Source organism: Squalius cephalus, assembly GCF_949319135.1.
Source record: "Squalius cephalus genome assembly, chromosome: 24".
Classification (NCBI taxonomy): domain Eukaryota; kingdom Metazoa; phylum Chordata; class Actinopteri; order Cypriniformes; family Leuciscidae; genus Squalius; species Squalius cephalus.
Window position 1 is genome coordinate 11,043,056 of NC_137145.1, and position 18,941 is coordinate 11,061,996.

The 18,941-nt window shown below is 38.1% G+C and overlaps 2 protein-coding genes across 5 annotated transcripts in view; both read right to left on the bottom strand.

Annotated features, from left to right (window-relative positions):
- Positions 1 to 11,615, bottom strand: part of LOC307152945 (ryanodine receptor 1-like) — a 48,587-nt gene extending 36,972 nt beyond the window's left edge. For all 4 annotated transcript variants that reach the window (XM_079861952.1, XM_079861949.1, XM_079861951.1 and 1 more), the window contains exons 1-24: positions 11,381 to 11,615; positions 7,719 to 7,838; positions 7,531 to 7,629; positions 7,249 to 7,269; positions 6,837 to 6,911; positions 6,633 to 6,711; positions 6,427 to 6,539; positions 6,239 to 6,338; positions 5,911 to 6,007; positions 5,741 to 5,815; positions 5,495 to 5,651; positions 5,231 to 5,395; positions 4,538 to 4,659; positions 4,103 to 4,292; positions 3,824 to 3,959; positions 3,596 to 3,691; positions 2,931 to 3,049; positions 2,704 to 2,837; positions 2,381 to 2,622; positions 2,110 to 2,302; positions 1,819 to 2,035; positions 1,629 to 1,733; positions 1,403 to 1,506; positions 294 to 377 (exon numbers count right to left, since the gene is read on the bottom strand). In XM_079861952.1, the coding sequence (XP_079718078.1) occupies positions 294 to 377; positions 1,403 to 1,506; positions 1,629 to 1,733; positions 1,819 to 2,035; positions 2,110 to 2,302; positions 2,381 to 2,622; positions 2,704 to 2,837; positions 2,931 to 3,049; positions 3,596 to 3,691; positions 3,824 to 3,959; positions 4,103 to 4,292; positions 4,538 to 4,659; positions 5,231 to 5,395; positions 5,495 to 5,651; positions 5,741 to 5,815; positions 5,911 to 6,007; positions 6,239 to 6,338; positions 6,427 to 6,539; positions 6,633 to 6,711; positions 6,837 to 6,911; positions 7,249 to 7,269; positions 7,531 to 7,629; positions 7,719 to 7,838; positions 11,381 to 11,428 (2,891 nt within the window). In that variant the 5' untranslated portion in view covers positions 11,429 to 11,615. The remainder of the gene's footprint in view (positions 1 to 293; positions 378 to 1,402; positions 1,507 to 1,628; positions 1,734 to 1,818; positions 2,036 to 2,109; positions 2,303 to 2,380; positions 2,623 to 2,703; positions 2,838 to 2,930; positions 3,050 to 3,595; positions 3,692 to 3,823; positions 3,960 to 4,102; positions 4,293 to 4,537; positions 4,660 to 5,230; positions 5,396 to 5,494; positions 5,652 to 5,740; positions 5,816 to 5,910; positions 6,008 to 6,238; positions 6,339 to 6,426; positions 6,540 to 6,632; positions 6,712 to 6,836; positions 6,912 to 7,248; positions 7,270 to 7,530; positions 7,630 to 7,718; positions 7,839 to 11,380) is intronic.
- Positions 11,616 to 12,436: 821 nt separating this feature from the next.
- LOC307152677 (uncharacterized protein) lies at positions 12,437 to 18,715 on the bottom strand. Its single transcript, XM_079861507.1, has 13 exons — positions 18,405 to 18,715; positions 18,038 to 18,126; positions 17,791 to 17,887; positions 17,009 to 17,292; positions 16,648 to 16,799; positions 16,380 to 16,526; positions 15,388 to 15,468; positions 15,189 to 15,291; positions 15,007 to 15,062; positions 14,814 to 14,919; positions 14,622 to 14,706; positions 14,396 to 14,534; positions 12,437 to 14,140 (listed from the first exon to the last, which is right to left on the bottom strand). The coding sequence occupies exons 1-13, from the start codon at positions 18,534 to 18,536 to the stop codon at positions 12,609 to 12,611; spliced, it is 3,003 nt and encodes a 1,000-aa protein (XP_079717633.1). The 5' UTR covers positions 18,537 to 18,715; the 3' UTR covers positions 12,437 to 12,608.
- Positions 18,716 to 18,941: the final 226 nt, after the last annotated feature.

Genomic DNA, 18,941 nt, shown 5'->3' on the forward strand with positions numbered 1-18,941 from the left:
ATTACTTTTTTCACGTAACTAGTAAAAGTAATGCATTACTTTTAAATGTACAAAAAAATGTCTGAGTTACTTTGTCAAATAAGTAATGCAAGTTACTTTGTTTTCCCATATATTGACAGCTGACAGCTCTTCTGTCCACATGTTAAGAGAAATTGTAAGTAAGAAAAGGCATTGTGCACGTTGTGTAAACAACTGAAAGGTAAACTAACACTATTGTACCTTGTAATTGAATTAAAACTACTTTATTAGTGTTAAATGATTAGTGGTGGTTATTGAGATACTGTAATACTGACGTTTTAGGAAGTTTGATCTTCTTCAAGTTCTCCTCTGCTTTCTCGTCTCCCATGCCTACGTGACAACCTAAGGCCAGAAGAGTCCTGTAGACAGAATCCAGAGAACCAGGGGTTAACTAACCACACAGCAACAAATACAGGTGCTGGTCATATAATTAGAATATCATCAAAAAGTTGATTTATTTCAGTTACTCCATTCAAAAAGTGAAACTTGTATATTATATAGACTCATTACATGCAAAGTGAGATATTTCAAGCCTTTATTTGTTATAATTTTGATGATTATGGCTTACAGCTTGTGAAAACCACAAAATAAAAATCTCAGAAAATTAGAATATTACATGAAATCACACAATAATTACACAGTAATCCCATGGTCATTGAACCAGATTTTGGTTATTTTGGCAGTGTGGGCAGGTGCAAATCCTGCTGGAAAATGAAGTCAGCATCTCCATAAAGCTTGTCTGCTGAAGGAAGCATGAAGTGCTCTGAAAATGTCCTGGTAGACGGCTGCGTTGAGTGGACAGCACAGTGGACCAACACCAGCCGATGACATGGCTCCCCAAACCAACACAGACTGTGGAAACTTCACACTGGACTTCAAGCATCTTGGATTGTGTGCCTCTCCATTCTTCCTCCAGACTCTGGGACCTTGGTTTCCAAATGAGATGCAAAATTTGCTCTCATCAGAAAAGAGGACTTTGGTCCACTGTGCTTTATTAAATCCAGAGTCAACGCAGCCGTCTACCAGGACATTTTCAGAGCACTTCATGCTTCCTTCATTTTCCAGCAGGATTTGCACCTGCCCACACTGCCAAAGGAACCAAAACCTGGTTCAATGACCATGGGATTACTGTGTAATTACTGTGTGATTTCATGTAATATTCTAATTTTCTGAGATTTTGATTTTGTGGTTTTCACAAGCTGTAAGCCATAATCATCAAAATTATAACAAATAAAGGCTTGAGATATCTCACTTTGCATGTAATGAGTCTATATAATATACAAGTTTCACTTTTTTAACGGAATTACTGAAATAAATCAACTTTTTGATGATATTCTAATTATATGACCAGCACCTGTATATAAAAGCTCAGTATTTCACTTACTTCAGTGTCTCTCCGGACATTGCCAAGTTGTAGTTCTTCTCAGGGTCCGGGAGGCTTTGGAAGTCCACTAGACAAGGATGCAGCTTCTTGTTGTCATCACGAAACTGAAAGAGTGGGGACAGCAGACAGACCGTATTGAGTATGAATTGAAAAATGTTAATTGTGCATTTAGTATTTTAAAATAATCATTATATCCTTCAATTATATTTCATATTCATAGACTCACTGGTCCATAAGTCCAGCCCTGCTCAATTCGAGTAACGGCCCACAGCTCGTGGCTGTTCTCAGCCAGTTTCTCTCTGATACGCTCTAGGTGAGGAGGAAGAACAATCTGCGGAAATAATTTAGATGGCAAAATCAATACAGCAGGTCACTTTATTTACACAGACCTTTAACTGTATTTTCTGAAATCCTACCTGCACAGTGTCCACTGGGCAGGGAGTGAAAGCAGTGTGGGAGAGAGATTGGGTCGGCCCCAGAAGGTTCCGGACATCATTGAAGTCATGCTTGTACTCTTTAATGGGCTCAATCCGCAGCCTATCTCTGGGCAGAACTGCCTCATAGCATGGGGCATAACCTGGAGGAGGGAGGAATTTGAAGTCTCCATGCCGCCCGCCAAGGAGAAACCGAACTCTGTGAAGTGGAATGCATTTTTGAATTTGTCCTATAAGATTTTACATGTAATTTGTTGAAAAATCAGCTCTTACTTGATCCCAGCAGAGAAGCTGACCGCAGGGAAAAACAGACCGTCGAGATTGAAGTTCTCAAACATGCCTTGAACGGGATGTCCGTTAACACGGAAGGAGATGCTGGGCACGCTCAGATCCAAACAGCAGCTCACCACATCCTCAGCCGCAAGAATGTGTTGATTGGGTGACGTCACCTGACGTGGTACGCGACCTGATGAAAGCATAATGCTATAGATGTGCTCAATGAAATATCAATGCGCTGGAATAGATAGTGGAAGGTAATCCTAACCTGTCCACAGTTGTAGCCCATCAAAGCCATACGAGAAAAGATCATCTCCAACTCCATTGCTCCCCCATCCCTCTCCTCCTCCGGGGTAGGGGCTGTAGCCCTCCGTCAAAGCCCAGCCAACACGAAGGTGACACGCCTGAGCGGTCAGGAATGACTCCACGTGGTCTACGATCAACTCATAGTACCACTTCTTATATTGTGTAGAGCCTTCACACGTGCCCAGAAAAATGTTGGGTCTCATACTGCAACACATCAAACATGAGTCCAAACAAATGCATCTACAGATAACTTTTATATGTAATTTGGGTTGTACTGGGTCAGACCTGGTGACATAACTGATAATGTTGGTCTGCAGGAGGAGATCACGGCCCGGAAGCAGATTCTCAGTGATCAGATTCTGATTGGACCTCACGGCAACACCGTTACAAACACATAGAGAGCAGAGTACATCTAGAACCTACAAAGAAAACCCACAACAGAGCATGTGGTCAGATACGATTGAAGACACAGTAAAGAAAAGCTTTAACCTAGATTGCGAAAAGATATCAACCTTGTGATTGCGTCCATGTTTGTCCAGAAGCGCGATGATAGATTTGATGTGGTTCTCCTGGATGATGTTAAGCACCTCAGGGCTTTCAATAAGGATACAATACAGCACCTCCAGAATGCCTGAAAATTAAAAATATGCACATATACACTACCGTTCAAAAGCTTGGGGTTAGTAAGGATTGTTTTCTAAGAAATTTAATTATTTACTCAGTAAGGACACATTAAATTGATCAAAAGCAACAGTGAAAACATTAATATTGTTAAAAAGATTTCTATTTCAAATAAATGCTGTTCTTCTGAACTTTATATTCATCAAACAATCCACAATCACGGTTTCCACTGATCAGTCAACTATATTAGAATGATTTCTGAAGGATCATGATGCTGAAAATTCAGCCTTGCCATCACTGGAATAAATATAGTAAATGTAAATATAGTAAAATATTTTATATTGTAATAATATTTATTATTATTACAATATAATAATAGGCTGCTAGGATTACATTTTAAATGAAAGTTAAATTATATTTGCCAATGCTCTATTACTTTTTTTTTACCGGTTTCTTATTACCTGTGACTAAATCCATGTAAATTCAACCACTAATAGTCTGTTTTTTTATGACAAAGGTTCTTAAATGAATCTCAGAGGCATCTATGTGGACCTACCTGAGGATGCCTCTAAACGATCCAGTTTGCTGACAAGCCAGTCAAGATTATCACAGAACAAAGCACAGTTTGCCCTGTTTCCTCTAATCAGAGATGCTATAAAAGAAAAAAATGACAAGAGCATTACATTTTCCAAAAAACACTGAAAACAGTAAATCATTAAGTGCACCAGTGTGGTTAAGATTAGTCTGTATTACATGATTCAATCATGAGTAAACACAGCCATACCCAGCAGCTCATAAAATAAGTTGACAATCTCTTTCCAGGACTCAGCTGCATCTTCCCCAGCAAATTCTGAGAAGTGGGCCGAAGTGTTGTAGAAATTCAGCCGATCAACACAGTCCAATACGAGAGTGATCATGCCCTAATCAACATTGACATTGGTAATTATGTTTGGATGTTTTTGTAAAAGTTATACGCAGTGAATGTAAAGACAATATTTTTTCATTAGTATAAATAAAATTTGGTTTATCTGTATTTGCGTGTATTTTTGCGAGCATGTCTAACCTCCTCTTGAAATAGATTCTGACGGTTCCTTAAAGAGCGCAGTTTGGTCTGCTTCTCTTCATGTTCCAGCTCCTCGTCAGGAGGGCGGAAATAGAAGATGAGATCCTGCAAGGACAAAACAATAGAATCTAGAGGCAGAGATGGGGACGGACCTGGAGATTTACTTTTCCCACTCAGAGAGTCCAGACCCCTGTAAGACAACACAAATCAACAAAAAATAAATAATTTACCCGTACCCTGATATTTACCCTTGATAAAACAACAACAAATTTTATTAAACCAGTGTTAATGGTGCTAAGTTGACTATATGGTCTCAACGTCTGATTAGGCTTTTTTTTCTGTTTTGATAGGCTGGTTTAAGATTTTTCCAAGAATCCTTAAAGATTACAATTTGCTGCAATTTTAGACCAGATCTACAGCTGTATGTGGGCATACTTAATGAACTGAGTGAAGAGCCCCGCAGTGCTGTAGATCATCCTAGCAGCCTGGGATTCTGCTGTTTGAGAGCGGGCCACAGTCAGAGCATCGTCCATGTGACCCTCCTGATGCAGTATTGCCTAATGAAAAGAAATGCACATATTAGAATTGATTGAATCTGTGAATTCTGCAGTTTTAGGTCTGCTTAGGTCTGTGAATTTACACTACTGTTCAAAGGTTTGGGCTATGTAAGATTTTTTTTTTTATGTTTTTGAGTATAAAGTCTCTTATACTCACCCAGAACAAAAATACATTAAAACAGTAATAATGTGAAATATTATAACTTTTTATTTTAATATATTTTCGAATGTAATTTATTCATGTGACGGCGAAGCTGACTTTTCAGAAATTATTCTAATATTCTGATTTGAAGCTCAAGAAACATTTCTTGCTATTAAAAATGTTAAAAAGTTGTGCAGCTTAATATTTTTTTGTGGAAACAGTGATACAATGATTATTTTATGAATATAAAGTTCAAAAGAACAGAATTTATTTGAAATAGGATTTTTTTGTAACAATGTAAATGCTTTTACCGCCACCTTTGCTCAGTTTAATGCATCCTTGCTAAACAAAAGCATTCATTTCTTTTTAATCAAACAACACAGACCCCAAATGTTTTAACGCTAGTGTACATGAGGTTAAAACTTATACCTTTCTCTTCAGCGGCCCCAGTCGAGCAGACTTGGCATCCACTGAGGCATATGTGAGCCACAGGCTAGTAGAGACATGCTGCACGAAGCACATGGACTCTCCGTACTTGATCTCTGGGATCCCCATTCCTTCCACGTCACGTTTCTGAGCCACCTCTGTCTTCTCCTACTCAATCAAATTACATAAAAAGTTTTGACATCAAAACATTTTCAAAAGAGCAACCTCCCAGAGAGTATGTTATAAAGCTGAGAGCATTATTCAAACCTTAGAAGCACGAAAGCAGAAAGCAGAGTTCTTCGTATTCGCCTTTTCCGGGTCCACAATCAGGAGTCCTTTCTCTTCATCCAGGCACAGATACCTGCCTGTTGTGATGTGACGCACCCTGAAGGACTGACCCCACTTCATGTGGCTACCACTCCACCTGTGTACAATGAGATTAAACATCAGCTCTAAAGGAGAAAAACATTATTTTTGCTTGTCCAGGATCTGCTGTATAAAAATAGCACCAACCCGATGCGAAGAGGCTCCAGTCTCCAGAGAGATCTGGCGTGGCTGCACACGGCTCCACCTTCATAGTGTGCATTTCTGAAATTTCATGCAAAATAAGAAAAGATTGATTGTGGTGTAGATTAGCTGTTTGTGCATGTTTACATACAGTAGCATGTGGATGTGTATCTCACCGTCTCTGGTCGTCGCCCTGGTCTGCAGCAGGAATTGTTAAACACTCATCCATGTGCCCGTGGAAAAGACGCAGAACATGCCCTCCAGTCAGATACCCTGAACCAAGGAAACATCACAAAATAATGTATTACGTTTGTTATAAAGGCACTTTTAAAATTGGTCTACAATGCATATTGATACTGGTTGTATAATCAAATTTGGTAAAGGTTTTGGCACTTGCTACAATTCATACTATATTCATACTTGCAGCCCTAAAGCATTTAAAATGTCCCAAGTTTTATGGTAAACAAAATGTGGAATTTACGAAAGCTTGTACTTTAAGCTCACCCTCTGCCAGCTCACAGCCAGAACAGACTGGGTTCATGTTCCAAAGGGTCTGCATGAAAGAAGCGTCCACCATGAGGTCTCCGCTGGCATAGGACAGGTGCTGTTGATGGGACAGATGTTTCAAGTGAAACTGTAAGGCTCCATTTATAAGAGATTGTGTTGACTATATAGAGACGGACGGGCCTTACCAGATATCTCTCAGAGGACACGCTGACCAGGATGAGATCATCGCCCACCCTGACCTTCTCACCCTCTGACCTCTGCTTGGATGCAGGGTGAATGGTCCACCAACAAGCCTCACCTGGAGGGAGATTTTCTTAAACTCAGATTTCCCTTTTGTATATTTGCAAGCACTCAGTATATTTGAGATAACAATCTCCAAGAAATCAAACACCTGTCGAATCCTCCTGCAAGCCCACGTCAAAGGCCAGCTTGTCTGTGAGTGACCTTGATGTTGTCAAACAGCTAAGGTACTGCATCATGCAAAGAGATGGCAATCAATAAAAACAGAGGGAATAAATTATTTCGCTATAGTACATTTTCTCTTAAAATACTCATCCAGGGTTGGCCTGTATGTGTATATTAAAATTTGACTCACCATGCTAGAGTGAGTGTGTCTGAGAAGGATAGCATGGCCATACAACAACGTGCGGTGGCCTCCTCCTTGTGAAGACTAGAAAGAAGGTGGAAAAACATGACCACATACAATTCAAGGGACAAATCTATATAGATATGTTTTTTGTCACAGCAATAACTGAAAGATTAAGACAGAATTGCGTTAGGTGAGTAAAGACTATGAGAGGACAAAAGAATGTGTTGTTACAGTGTTTAGCATAAGGGTGGACTCAGTTATAACCCGCCTTTCCACTGTCTCCGACATTAGTGATGAATGACTTCTGGCCTGCCTTTTGTCAGAGATAGTGACAAGACGGCTATAATCTGAGGTAGAAACACAGCAATAAGAATAAGCTAAATTCAAGGAACATTTTGAGGCAAAAATGGAAACCTACCCATTTGTCCAAATCGACTGCCTATAGTATGCAAAAGAGAAAACAAGGTAAGGAGGACAAGAAATGTTCATGCATTTCATGGTTGTTTGGGCACAACAAGTAATTGAATTTGAATTGAGTTGGTTTGATATTAAAAGGATAGTTCACCCAAAAACGAAATGTATGTTATCATTTAATACTCACCGTAATGTTGTTCCAATTTAATTTTAAAATTTTTGGGTGGACTATCTCCTTTTAAGAGTGACTCTCACCCCATTCCTGATGTATGTGCTCTGAACAAACCTCAAGATCATTTGTGTTAGCTAGCATTTCCTGAAGGGCCCGCACAGACAAGGACTGCTCCAGGATAAAGCAGCATATGGCCAGATCAGGAGGAACATTCTAGAATGACAAAAAAAAAAAGTGTACAGAACACTGTGAATCCAAAACAGTATTTCATACATTCAGAATGACATGTAAGAAAAGCATACCTGGGCATTGGATGTAGTTTCCAGAAAGCACAAGCGATTCCCAAAACCCTCACAGGACAGACAGAGTTTGATCTGCTCCTTCAGGATAGTAGCTGTGCACTGTAGAACCACCTGGTCATCCTACAAAGAAAATAAATGTCAGGATGTCAGTCTTTGGGTAATATATCATGTTTTTAAAGAAGACTAAACATTTAAGAATAGATAAAGGGTTAATTCACACAAAAATACAAATTCTGTTGTCATTTACTCAACCTCATGTATAAGTCATTCTAGCCCTATTTATTTCTGCAGAACACAAAATACATTTTGATAAAATGTTGGTAACCCAACCATTTTGATGCTCTTTGACTTCTATTGTATTGACAAAAAACAAACACTGAGACATTTCTCAAAATATATATATATTTTTTGTGCTCCACAGGAAGAAACAAACTCGTACAGGTTTGGAACGACATGAGGGTGAATAAATGATGACAGATTTGACATTTTTGGGTGAACTATCCTTTTAGCATTAGACAAAAAGCTATCAAAATTGAAATGTCATTTATTTTATCCAGTGACTACTTTTTGGGGCACAATCTCACGCAACCTTATGATAAACAAAGACAATATTTTGATATAGAGAGTACTAGTAATCTCAATCTTTGTTCTACTGGAATCACAGAAATCCAATTCGATTCAGTATTGAATATTGCCACTTTCTGAAATACTGCTTTAGACAAGTCATTGATGTTTTCTTTGTAACAACATGCCCATAGCACACATTGCTGCTACATAACTTGGTATTTGTAACCTTGATCAAGGCAGCAAGCACCTAATCCTGAATGTGGCTCAGGTTACAGCCAAAACACTTGTGAGGAGGCTTAGATGAGGCCTGTCTGAGAAGATTGTTTATGTATTTTCAAGTTCTAAGAGAAGCAAAGTTATTTGACAGGTTATATGAAAATCATTTTATTTGATCTTGATACATGCATGTAGTAGTGCTACTAATTCTATGCACAACACCACCCTCTGTTACTCTATTGTCATACAAGTTGACCTCAAAAAGACTTGATTTAATAGATAACCTCATTACTGTTCCTTTGATTCAGTTTTATGAATATACAATGTTTATGTAAAATTGTCAGCATTTTATATTAAAGATGAAGCCTGACTTTATAGACAAATTGGGCCAGGTCATGTCCTTGACAAGCTAGTCTGCATGACAGTGTATTAAGCATGTAAGTGTGTCATCTGCTGAGATATTCCAGGGCTGGTATGTAACCCAGTGGGCCGTGGAAAACCCATGTCTACACCGACACATTCTGCTAGTAACCTGAGACACAGCGCTTCTGTTATAACAATATAGTCACTGTGAGATTGCAATTATAACATTTCCATTTAATAAATGGCAGAATACGTTTTTATAATATATGATAGGGAAATGCAACAAGCATTAATTTGATTTACAATCATCCCATTAAAATATTTAAACTTCTTGTTGGAAATACATACTGTTCAACAGTTAAGTTTTTTTAAAGACATTAAAGTTACAATCAAAAATCAAAATTGCCATTTTTAGTTTTTTTTTTTTTTTTGGAATGCTACTGTATTATAAATTGTTTATTCGTTATTCGTAAATTCATGTTCTCTCAAAATCTTTCATCAAAATAACTTCCCTTCCCACTTGCACCATCATCTGTTCTCTTTTCTGATGATGTTGTTATTTACTGGCGCGAGGACAACCTGTCACTCGCATGACATAACAGAAATAAGCAAATCACAGCGATCCAACAATCCAATCAATTCCCGATGGACAAAATCATGTTCAGCCCAACATTTTTTCTTGTTCGAGAAGCCGTTTCACTTAGCAACTTACGTTTCATGCCGACAGCAAGGAAACATGAAATTGGTCAAAAGTGACAGTAAAGACTTTTACATTGTTACAAAAGATTTCTATTTCAAAGAATCCTGAGAAAATGTATCACTGTTTCCACAAATATATTAAATAGCACAACTGTTTTCAACATTGATAATATAGGAAATGTTTCTAGAAAATTAGAATGATTTGATTTCTGAAGGATCATGTGACACTGAAGTCTGGAGTAATGATGCTGAATATTCAGCTTTACCATCACCAGAAATAAATTATATTTGAAGTTGTTATACTATTTCACAATATTACTGTTTTTACTGTATTTCTAATTAAATAAATACATGAGCAAATCAAATTTTTATTTTTGCCGTACACAATCACTTAGACCTGCTGTGTGACAAATACAATTTTAGAAGGATACTATTCAATGTGTGTATTAATATGAGGTAATAAAACTGCATAAAATGAAATTTGAAAATGTATTAAAGATTTTGAAGATTTGTTTTAAATGGTCTTCAAATAGTTTTAGCATGTCGTCACTTACTGTTTGAAACGACAACAACCCAATTAGTTTCACAAGAATTACATTTTTTTTTTAGTCAGCTTTCTCCCCTACTTGTCTCTCCCGGCCTCCTCCTCTATCCCTCTATTTCAGGCTGTGGCACCTGCTACATGCAATTTTCCTGGAGCCAGAGTCACACAAAAGAAACAGTGGAACTGTAAATCACTGAAGGACTGTTCATTTGGGACGATGGCTGTCTGACTTCTTGTTTCACAAATCACAGAATGTATCAAGAAACTGCATCAAAAATACCTTTCCATAAAACACTTTGTAATGAAGAATGATCCAAAATGATGCATTCTGTGACGTCTCGTAAACAGCATTAAAGGATTTCACAAGCTGGACCACTTCATCTACTTTTCTTTCATTATCTAGTCACTCACCATGAGTGTTCATGAAATGTTTCTGTTAATCAAACTCTTAATATGTGCTGAAAAGCTCTAGAGGCCATCATAAAAATAGGGGGACATGGAATAGACTTTTTAAATAGACTAACAAACAGGTGTTGGTTCATGACGGACCAGAAAGCTGCTAATCCCGTCTCTGTATATAGACTCAGAGCTCATAGACAGCAGCATCACAAACAACAGTACAAAACAGCACTAGTTGTCTTGATCTATGCTTCTGCATTGGTTGAACTCCATACTGTTAAAATCTTCCACTGCATCCATTATAGGACTGTTTGAGCACTTGTTAGAAGGACTTATTGTTCATGTTGACATAACCCCAACACAGCCAGGTCAGGCATTTACAACACTAAGGTCAAGCATATAGACTCATAAACATACACTACAGCATCATTCGCACATCTTAAATTCATAGATCTTTGTATATTTGGTCTAGATTTATATCTTGGTCTTGGCAGTATGTAGTCGTCATGCTTCTGTGCACAGTGCCAAGTGTAAAGTCATGTTTCAAACAGTGACAATCCAACCTCTGCACTGCACTATGTATAAATAGACAACAATGCCAGCAAATCCACACACCTGGTCAAGTCACTCCACATTCATCCAAAAACATTCATGAAAACTGAATGAGAAAGCTGTCAAAAACATTGACCACAATGTGCATTTAAGAATTCACACACCTTTCAAACAATGAATTTCCATGACTTCTGCATTCATTAAAACATTGTCATAAAAAAAAAAATATTTCTAATGCATTATCTATACATTCATTTTTCATACATCTATACATGCATTTTTTTTAACTAATTGGAGGTAAGGCATTCTCAATATAACTCACTGTTCGTAAGAACTGGATTTCCTCTTCTCCCTCTGCTGCTTCTGCCATGGTTCAGGAGATTTACAGGTACCAGCAAGAAAAGTGAGTCCCCTCTTTCCTTCTTCCCAGCTGGGACAGATCCCAGCCTTAGCTTCCCCACTTCTCTTTCACTTCGGACCACAGGCTGCCTGTGCGTGTGGAAGAACTGAGACTTCAGCTCTGGTGAATGCGGTTCACAGAGAGCTCCACTTTCTGTAACGTCCTCTCGCTGCTCCACATCAAAGAGGAGGAGCACCAGCTTCATAAAACTTACATTATCTCTGTTGGGCTTGGCTAAAGGATATCAACAATCTTTTTAGAATAATTCAAACTGGTTTAATGAGTGAAAATATTGTACTTTTCTTTTAAAACTTGGTTATTTTCCCTTTAATCTGGATTTGTTCCTTGAATATTTAAAGCAAATAAATAAATAAATAATTTCACTCTAAAAAAAAATATTCCAAGTCATCAAAAAGGATTCTCAAACTTAGTTAGTAAAAAGAAAAAAGAAAACTGTACTGAAATGCACTTGCAATGGAACTGTATGGGGCAACTGTTTGCCAATATACTTTTATTGCAATTGCATGTTTTGCTTTTACAAACTTAATCACACCGTTTTAGCTTAAATTTATTTAAGCAGAAATATTTTTTAAAAACATTTCCCAAACCAGTCTTCCTTACTAAACATGATATAGAACCAAAATCAGTTGCTGAAAGGGATAGTTCACCCAAAAAATGAACATTTTGTCATTTATTCACCCTCATGTTGTTCTAAACCTGTATGAGGAGTTTCTTAAGAAGATATTTTAAAGGATGCTGGTAACCAGACAGTTTTCCTACTATGGAAGTCAATGGGGTCCATCCACTGTCTGGTTACCAACATTCTTTAAAATATCTTCTTATGTGTTCAACAGAAGACACAAACTCAACTTGAGGGTAAGTAATTACATTTTAACTTGCAAACAGATTTTGTCACAGGTCCTTATATGGATGAATATTAAATTAACTGAACTTCTAGAAAATAACTACAAAAAAACTGAACTATTAAAACAGATTTTATTAAGAACAAAGAAAATTTGTGACAGTTCACAAACATAAACAAATAAAACCACTGTTGCATAAATAATAGTTTAATGATTACACAAACCATATTCAGATCCCAGTCGTTGGGAAATGATATTGAACTAATAAAAATTAAAGAACTAAATGATTAAAGTGGTAACGGGTTCCAAGTAGACATGCGCACCTCATGCGATGGCCAGCGGGGAGAGTCTCTGTAGCGCCTTTTAGTGGTCGGATGCCTAAACTGAAAGGTTGGAGAGGAAAGATCACCAGTCAACCTGTTACTTGTGTCATCTTCAAAAATCATACCATCTCGTGTCAAAGAAGCAAATGGTGGAAACTCAAATGGAGGACTGGCATTCAGCCATGAGGGGGTTTCCTTGTCGCTTTCGTGCAGAGGAGAGACTTGATCCGTTCTGAAGTCTTCAACTGAACTTGAGTCTTCAAAGAGATTCAATGGCACCATCTGCTGGAAGAACATTGGAGATGCAAGATCAGGTGTAAGAACTACAGGAGGAACATTTGAATCTTCACGATCGTCTTCCTCATGACCACCAATGTAACACTTCTGATCCAACAGTTTATGAAGATCAAACTCCTTGACATTCTGCTCTGTTTGCTTGCACAGGAACAGACATTCAGTTTTCTTCATTGCAGACAAATTCGGATCTTGATTTGGGTTTCCCAACGAGCTCAGAGAATCCACGTCATTTGTTGTCTGATTTTGGAGGGAATTTTGTGACCTCTTGCACATCTCTTGATGATGTAAATCATTAATCGGTTCTTGATCGACCGACTCCACACCTGAATCAGGGCTAGCGTCGCACATTCTTATGAAAGCCTGATTTGCTGGGGGAGATCCCACAGTGACAGGGCTCTGCTCTGGTGGTCTCTCAGATACGCCATCATGACTGATGGAGCGGCCAAATCGGCGTGCCCCCTGCCTCCGAAGGCGCGTGGCTCCCCTCTGAAGGGATTCCTGCGGTTTCTCCCGGAAATTAGGTGGCGCTCGAGATGTCCGGAGCAGCAAGGTCAAAGCACTAAAACCTCTAAGTCGCTCAGCCATGGACAAACGCTGATGGGGTCTTTTGAAACCAAGAGTTGAGTCTGTCACCTTGTCATGTTTATAATTCTTTTGTGTTTTAATGCTTCCTTTTGTCTCTTGCACTTCATTGATACCCACCTTCTTCTCCGTGGTTACATTCTCTTGCTCATTTGAAAGGGTCAGACTCGCAAACATCGGCCAGACACTGTTATCAATCTCAGTTTCAGCTCTACCAACTTCCTTTTCCAAAACAGGGATCTCATCAGTACACGACTCCAACATCACCTCAGGTAGGCTTATGGATCTACGAGGACGAGATCGGTTCTTAGAGCGGTTCTTATCTTTTTTGGACTCTTTACGCGGCTGCTTGACCTCTGGCTCATTCTCTACCTCTGTGCTTGCATTAATTTGAGACCCTTGATTTTGAGTAACAGATTGTATTACCTCACATTCTCCTAACCGCTCAAAGTCTTCAACTTCAAGTACAGTCCAGCATTCATCGTCACAGGGTTCTTCACTGTCCTGTCTCTGCATGAAAGATGCTTCAGATCCCATTTTTAGACAGTCATCAGGGCTTTCAGCAAAACCGCAGTTGAGAAGATTCGGGTCATTGTCCACCTCATTCCCAACAACAACTGCATGATTGAAAATTAAACGTTAACATTTTTTTTTATTTGAACAAAAAATATGAAAAGATTTAAAGTAACAATAATGTCAATGATAGTGATGAACTGACATATTGGCCAGATTTTTATTGAATCAGTAAATATTGTGTAAGAAACAGACTGACATGTAACTTTTACTCTGTAGTGCACAAATCAAATTCATGTAAGTTGATTCAAATGATAATCAAAAATCAGTCAAATAAATGAATAAAAACTCATCCAAACCTGCTTCTGGTTCATCAATGACAACAAGAGGTATCCTTGGAGTCATATCATCATTTATAAGTGGTGAATCACTTTTACAGTCAAGCTGTTCTTGGTGTTCTTCTGAACAAGGGTCTTTATGTGTTGGTATCACTGAAAGCTAAAAATATGAAACCAGGTTAGTAGAATGAAAAAAATAAAATGAAAAAAGTAAAAACTACTAAAAGCTGGTTTAAAAAAAACATACTTGGTTACTGTTGTTTCCACTGGACACAGTAAAAAATCGGAGAGATCTTTTTCTCCGATGCACCTTTTCTTCTTGTGTTGGAGGCCTGAAACCCCCAAAATATACACAGATAAGCCTAACTGCTACTCTTTGTAGATTAAATATCATCCCCAAATTAGTATTACAGAGTAGAGTTCAGTCGTGATACAGTACCGAAGCAATTTCCGCTGTTCTCTCGTGTGGCTTCTCTTCTTGGTGGTGATAATAGTATCTTCTTTACTACACTTTTCCTTCAGGGGACTATGACTGCTTAAAGATTCTAACAGATTTTTGCAAACTTTGTGGTATCAATATTCTACAACAATCATGAGATAAGCTGGTAAAATACACACATAAATAGACTGACCTTCTGGCTGAGTGACAGTTGTCGACCTGTCCTCTCTTAGGTCATGCAGAGACCGCCTGAACAATAGTAAACGCACAAGCTAAGAAACATCTGGGATGAACATCTTTTGCAAAGTAGTCTATGAAGTCATCTGACAACCAGACAAAATGGATATTTATGTATCAGATAAGCCAAAAATGTACCTTTTCTTCACAGATCCTTCAAGTTCAGGAAGTGATTCCTCGGTGGCTTTACGTTTGACTGTAACTGGAGATTGAGGAGTGGGGCTTTTTGAGAGAGGAGTCACTATAAAGATCAAAGAAGCATTTTTTTTTTTACTTTTGCAGTTCAAGAGAATAACTAATAGGAAAGCACTTACCATGCAAAAATATAGTGGCTCACCTGACGTGACATCTAAGACTATTGGAGGTCCAGTGGGTGTACGACATGGCTTCAGTTTGGAAAAAGCATCTACGAATATTTCTGAAACAATATTTTGATAAAAATGTACATCATCATTAAAACGGAAAGAAAGATATGCTAGGAATTTTTTTTTGTGCCCATAACATAAATCATTATATACTTATATTCTTCAGAATATATATTTTATAATCATCCTTATCATATCCTTCAGAAATGTATTCCTTTATTCTGATTTGGCCCTCGGGATTCTTTTTTTACTAGAATTTTTTTCATGTTTTTTCATAATTTTTTAATATTATATTGCAAAATCAAAGATGACACCATATATTTAGGATTGGTGGGGACCTAATAAAATAACTTTAAAAAAATACAGAATATTGGGGGGGGGGGGGGGGGGGGGGCATGACCACCTTAATTGTCTGTGGTGGTTATGGCAGTATGAAACCAACAATTGAAGAAACTTTCTTTAACAGAAGATGACAGGTGCAATATGTTCGCTATCCCCAGCAGATCATTATTATACATTTTATACCTTTCCTAAATTGTATCCATTCTGTTCTTTTTTTTTTTTTTGTTGCATTGTCAAAGGCTCTTAATGTTTCTGTGAAACCCTGCCCAATAATTGCAATTTTTGGTGTACTCCCTGTTGATGGCTTGCGCCATGCTAAAATTATTGCTTTTGCTTCATTGGTAGCCAGAAGAAGAATATTGTTACATTGGACATCCTCATGCCCACCTCCTAAATAGTCCTGGTTAAAGGACTTAATGTCCTTTTTCACAACTGGAAAAAATTATAGACTCTGTTAACTCATTTTATAAAATGTGGAACCATGTCCTTTCCTTTTTTGAGACTGTACCTTCATTGGAGATTTGATTTCCTTGTCATGTTTTCCATGTATGCCATGCATATTTGTCATTTAAGAACCTGCTCAATAAAAATATATATACAAAACAAACAATAAAAATCTCACCACCAACACTTCGTCTTCGTTGTCGTCTCAGACTTCTGTAAACACTGAGTCCTGTCCTCTTACTAAACATAGCACCACCTTCAGGAGAGGGTGTCTCTGTTCCCCCTGTTGCTTTTAAAGCCTCCAGCATACATGATGGAACAACACCTGATAGACAAAGTTCACACACAAGTACAAGCTCAGTTTACTCCAAATAATGGACCAAAATTGCTGCACCCAGCAAAGGGCAGGTTAACCAATCGCTCATTCAAATCTCCTCCATCTTTACCAATACGTTCTGCATGAAGAATGAGTGATTTGATCACTGATGTCTGCTGGTCTAAATGTTTCTCGGTGTCCAGAGTGAGTTTGCAAGGTTGACATTGAAGCAGGTTAGGAGCAATAACAACAGCCAGGCTACTCGCATCCATTCTATTCTCACTGCAAGGAAAATATGATCAAAAATTAGCTTGTGTATTGTCTGTACATCTATGCAAAGTGTTTTTAGCATGCTGACAATTACCACAGACAATAATTTTGACTTAAGATTAAATATTACAGAAAAATAAGAGACTATTCCTTTAAAATTTGCACAGATCCAAGGAAAATAAGACTCAAATTGATATTCAGGCTGCAATCAAATGTAAAACCTCTCTGCAGCTTGATGCAGAAAGGTGCAGAGGAATCTGAGAGCACGAGCGTGGGATGAAGGTAACAGAGCTGTAATGAGCAGAGTTGTTCTGTTTCTCGCTCCCTCCTGGTCATGTGTCATCTCAAGCCCCTGGGCCTGAATCAGAGGGATCTGGAGGTCTGTAGGGATGAGAGGAGATGGCAGCTCACGCAGGAACTGCTTGATGAGAGAGGCGACGTCACAAGGCTGCAGGAGGTCTGCGTGCGGGGGAAGGAAGACTGGCTTTCCCTGCTCCAAATCTGCCTATGAAATAAAAGCATTTGTTGTTACCTTTTCTTGCAGATCATTTTAAACATTTGTCAAAAGAGCTATTTGTATTTTAGATGTGCACTACCAGTCAAAAGTTGTATGTTTTTGAAAGAAGGCTCTTATTCTCAACAAGGCTGCATGTATTTAATCAAAAATACAGTAAAAACAGCAATTTTGTAAAATATGACTACAATGAAAACTTTTAACAAGCAGCCATTACTAAAGTCTTCAGTGTCATATTATCCTTCAGAAATTATTCTAATTAATGTAAATAATCTTATAATCTTATTTATTACAAACTTTATACCAGTATTGTAAAACTAGTGGGGGGGAAATACACGTGCAAAGGTCAAAACGGGTACCTGAATAAAAAGCTTGCCATCCATCAAAACACAAAATAGGCTAACTGTATAAATTTAAGACGCAGAGTGGTAAGATATAACCTGTTAATGCCATTGTGATATGATAAATGACAGATTTGTAGGAATTTACCCTTAGAGCTCGGATACGACTCAGGGATCCGGTCTTCCTGAAAAGACCTTCTGTATCAAGATGTTGTGACAGATATCCACAGGCCTCCACCAAGAACCTGAAAACCAGCACCTCATATGCTCTCATGTGGCATACAAACGCAGACTTCTATCTCTCAATCACTGTCATGCTGCTCTCGATTTAAAAACTCAATTTTAATTTTGATTATCTGAATTTTAAAACAAACAAGAGATGTTGATTAACATACTGAGGTACTGTACCGCCCATGTCTGAGAGTTGATGTTGAGGGAGCAAATGTATGTCACGTCCAAAAGCAAAGCGTTGTGACGAGCTCTCCTGAGAGACAAATTCAATGTATGTAAATCAGGGTTCACCAATCTCGGTCCTGGAGGGCCGCTGTCAAAGTTTAGCTCCAACCCCAATTAAACACACCTGAACCAGCTAATCAAGGTCTCACTAGGCATACTAGAAACTTTCAAACAGGTGTGTTGGAGCTGGTTGGAGCTAAAGTCTGCAGGACAGCGGCCCTACAGGACCGAGATTGGTGAACCCTGATGTAAATGATACAATATTTTAAGCAACAAATAATTGGCAGTCGTTTTTTTTTTTTTTACCTGACTAAAAGTTTGTTGACAGTTGGAATCTCCATTCAGAAAGTTCTTCCAGTTTTTCACGCGGATACCGACAGCTTTGAGCGCGTGAATGATCGCCACCACGCGCAAACGCTCCTCTGTTAAACCAGACATTATTTGACGGTCTGAACACCACAGAAACGTTCTGTCGAGATTCAGAATGGTTTGTTTAATTGGTTGTTATTTACTTGCACATTAAAGTCATGGAAACGGTAAATTTGGCTAATTAGTGCGGCGGTGGATGTGGAGACGACGTTTTCGTATGAACCGCCTGAAATGATTGGTGGCAGGTCGTTTCCGCTCATCTGCACGTATGCAAATGAGCTAACCTTATTCAAATAAGCCAATGTGTATATATATATATATATATTTTTTTTTTTTTTATAATATTTTTACTGGAATTGACTAATGTGTTTCCTTTTATTATTATTAAATTAAAAATAAAATAAATCCAGCCAGTTGAATATTTATCTCTAACTTGTTTGCAATACAGTTACATTTTTACTACCTTTTACGTCG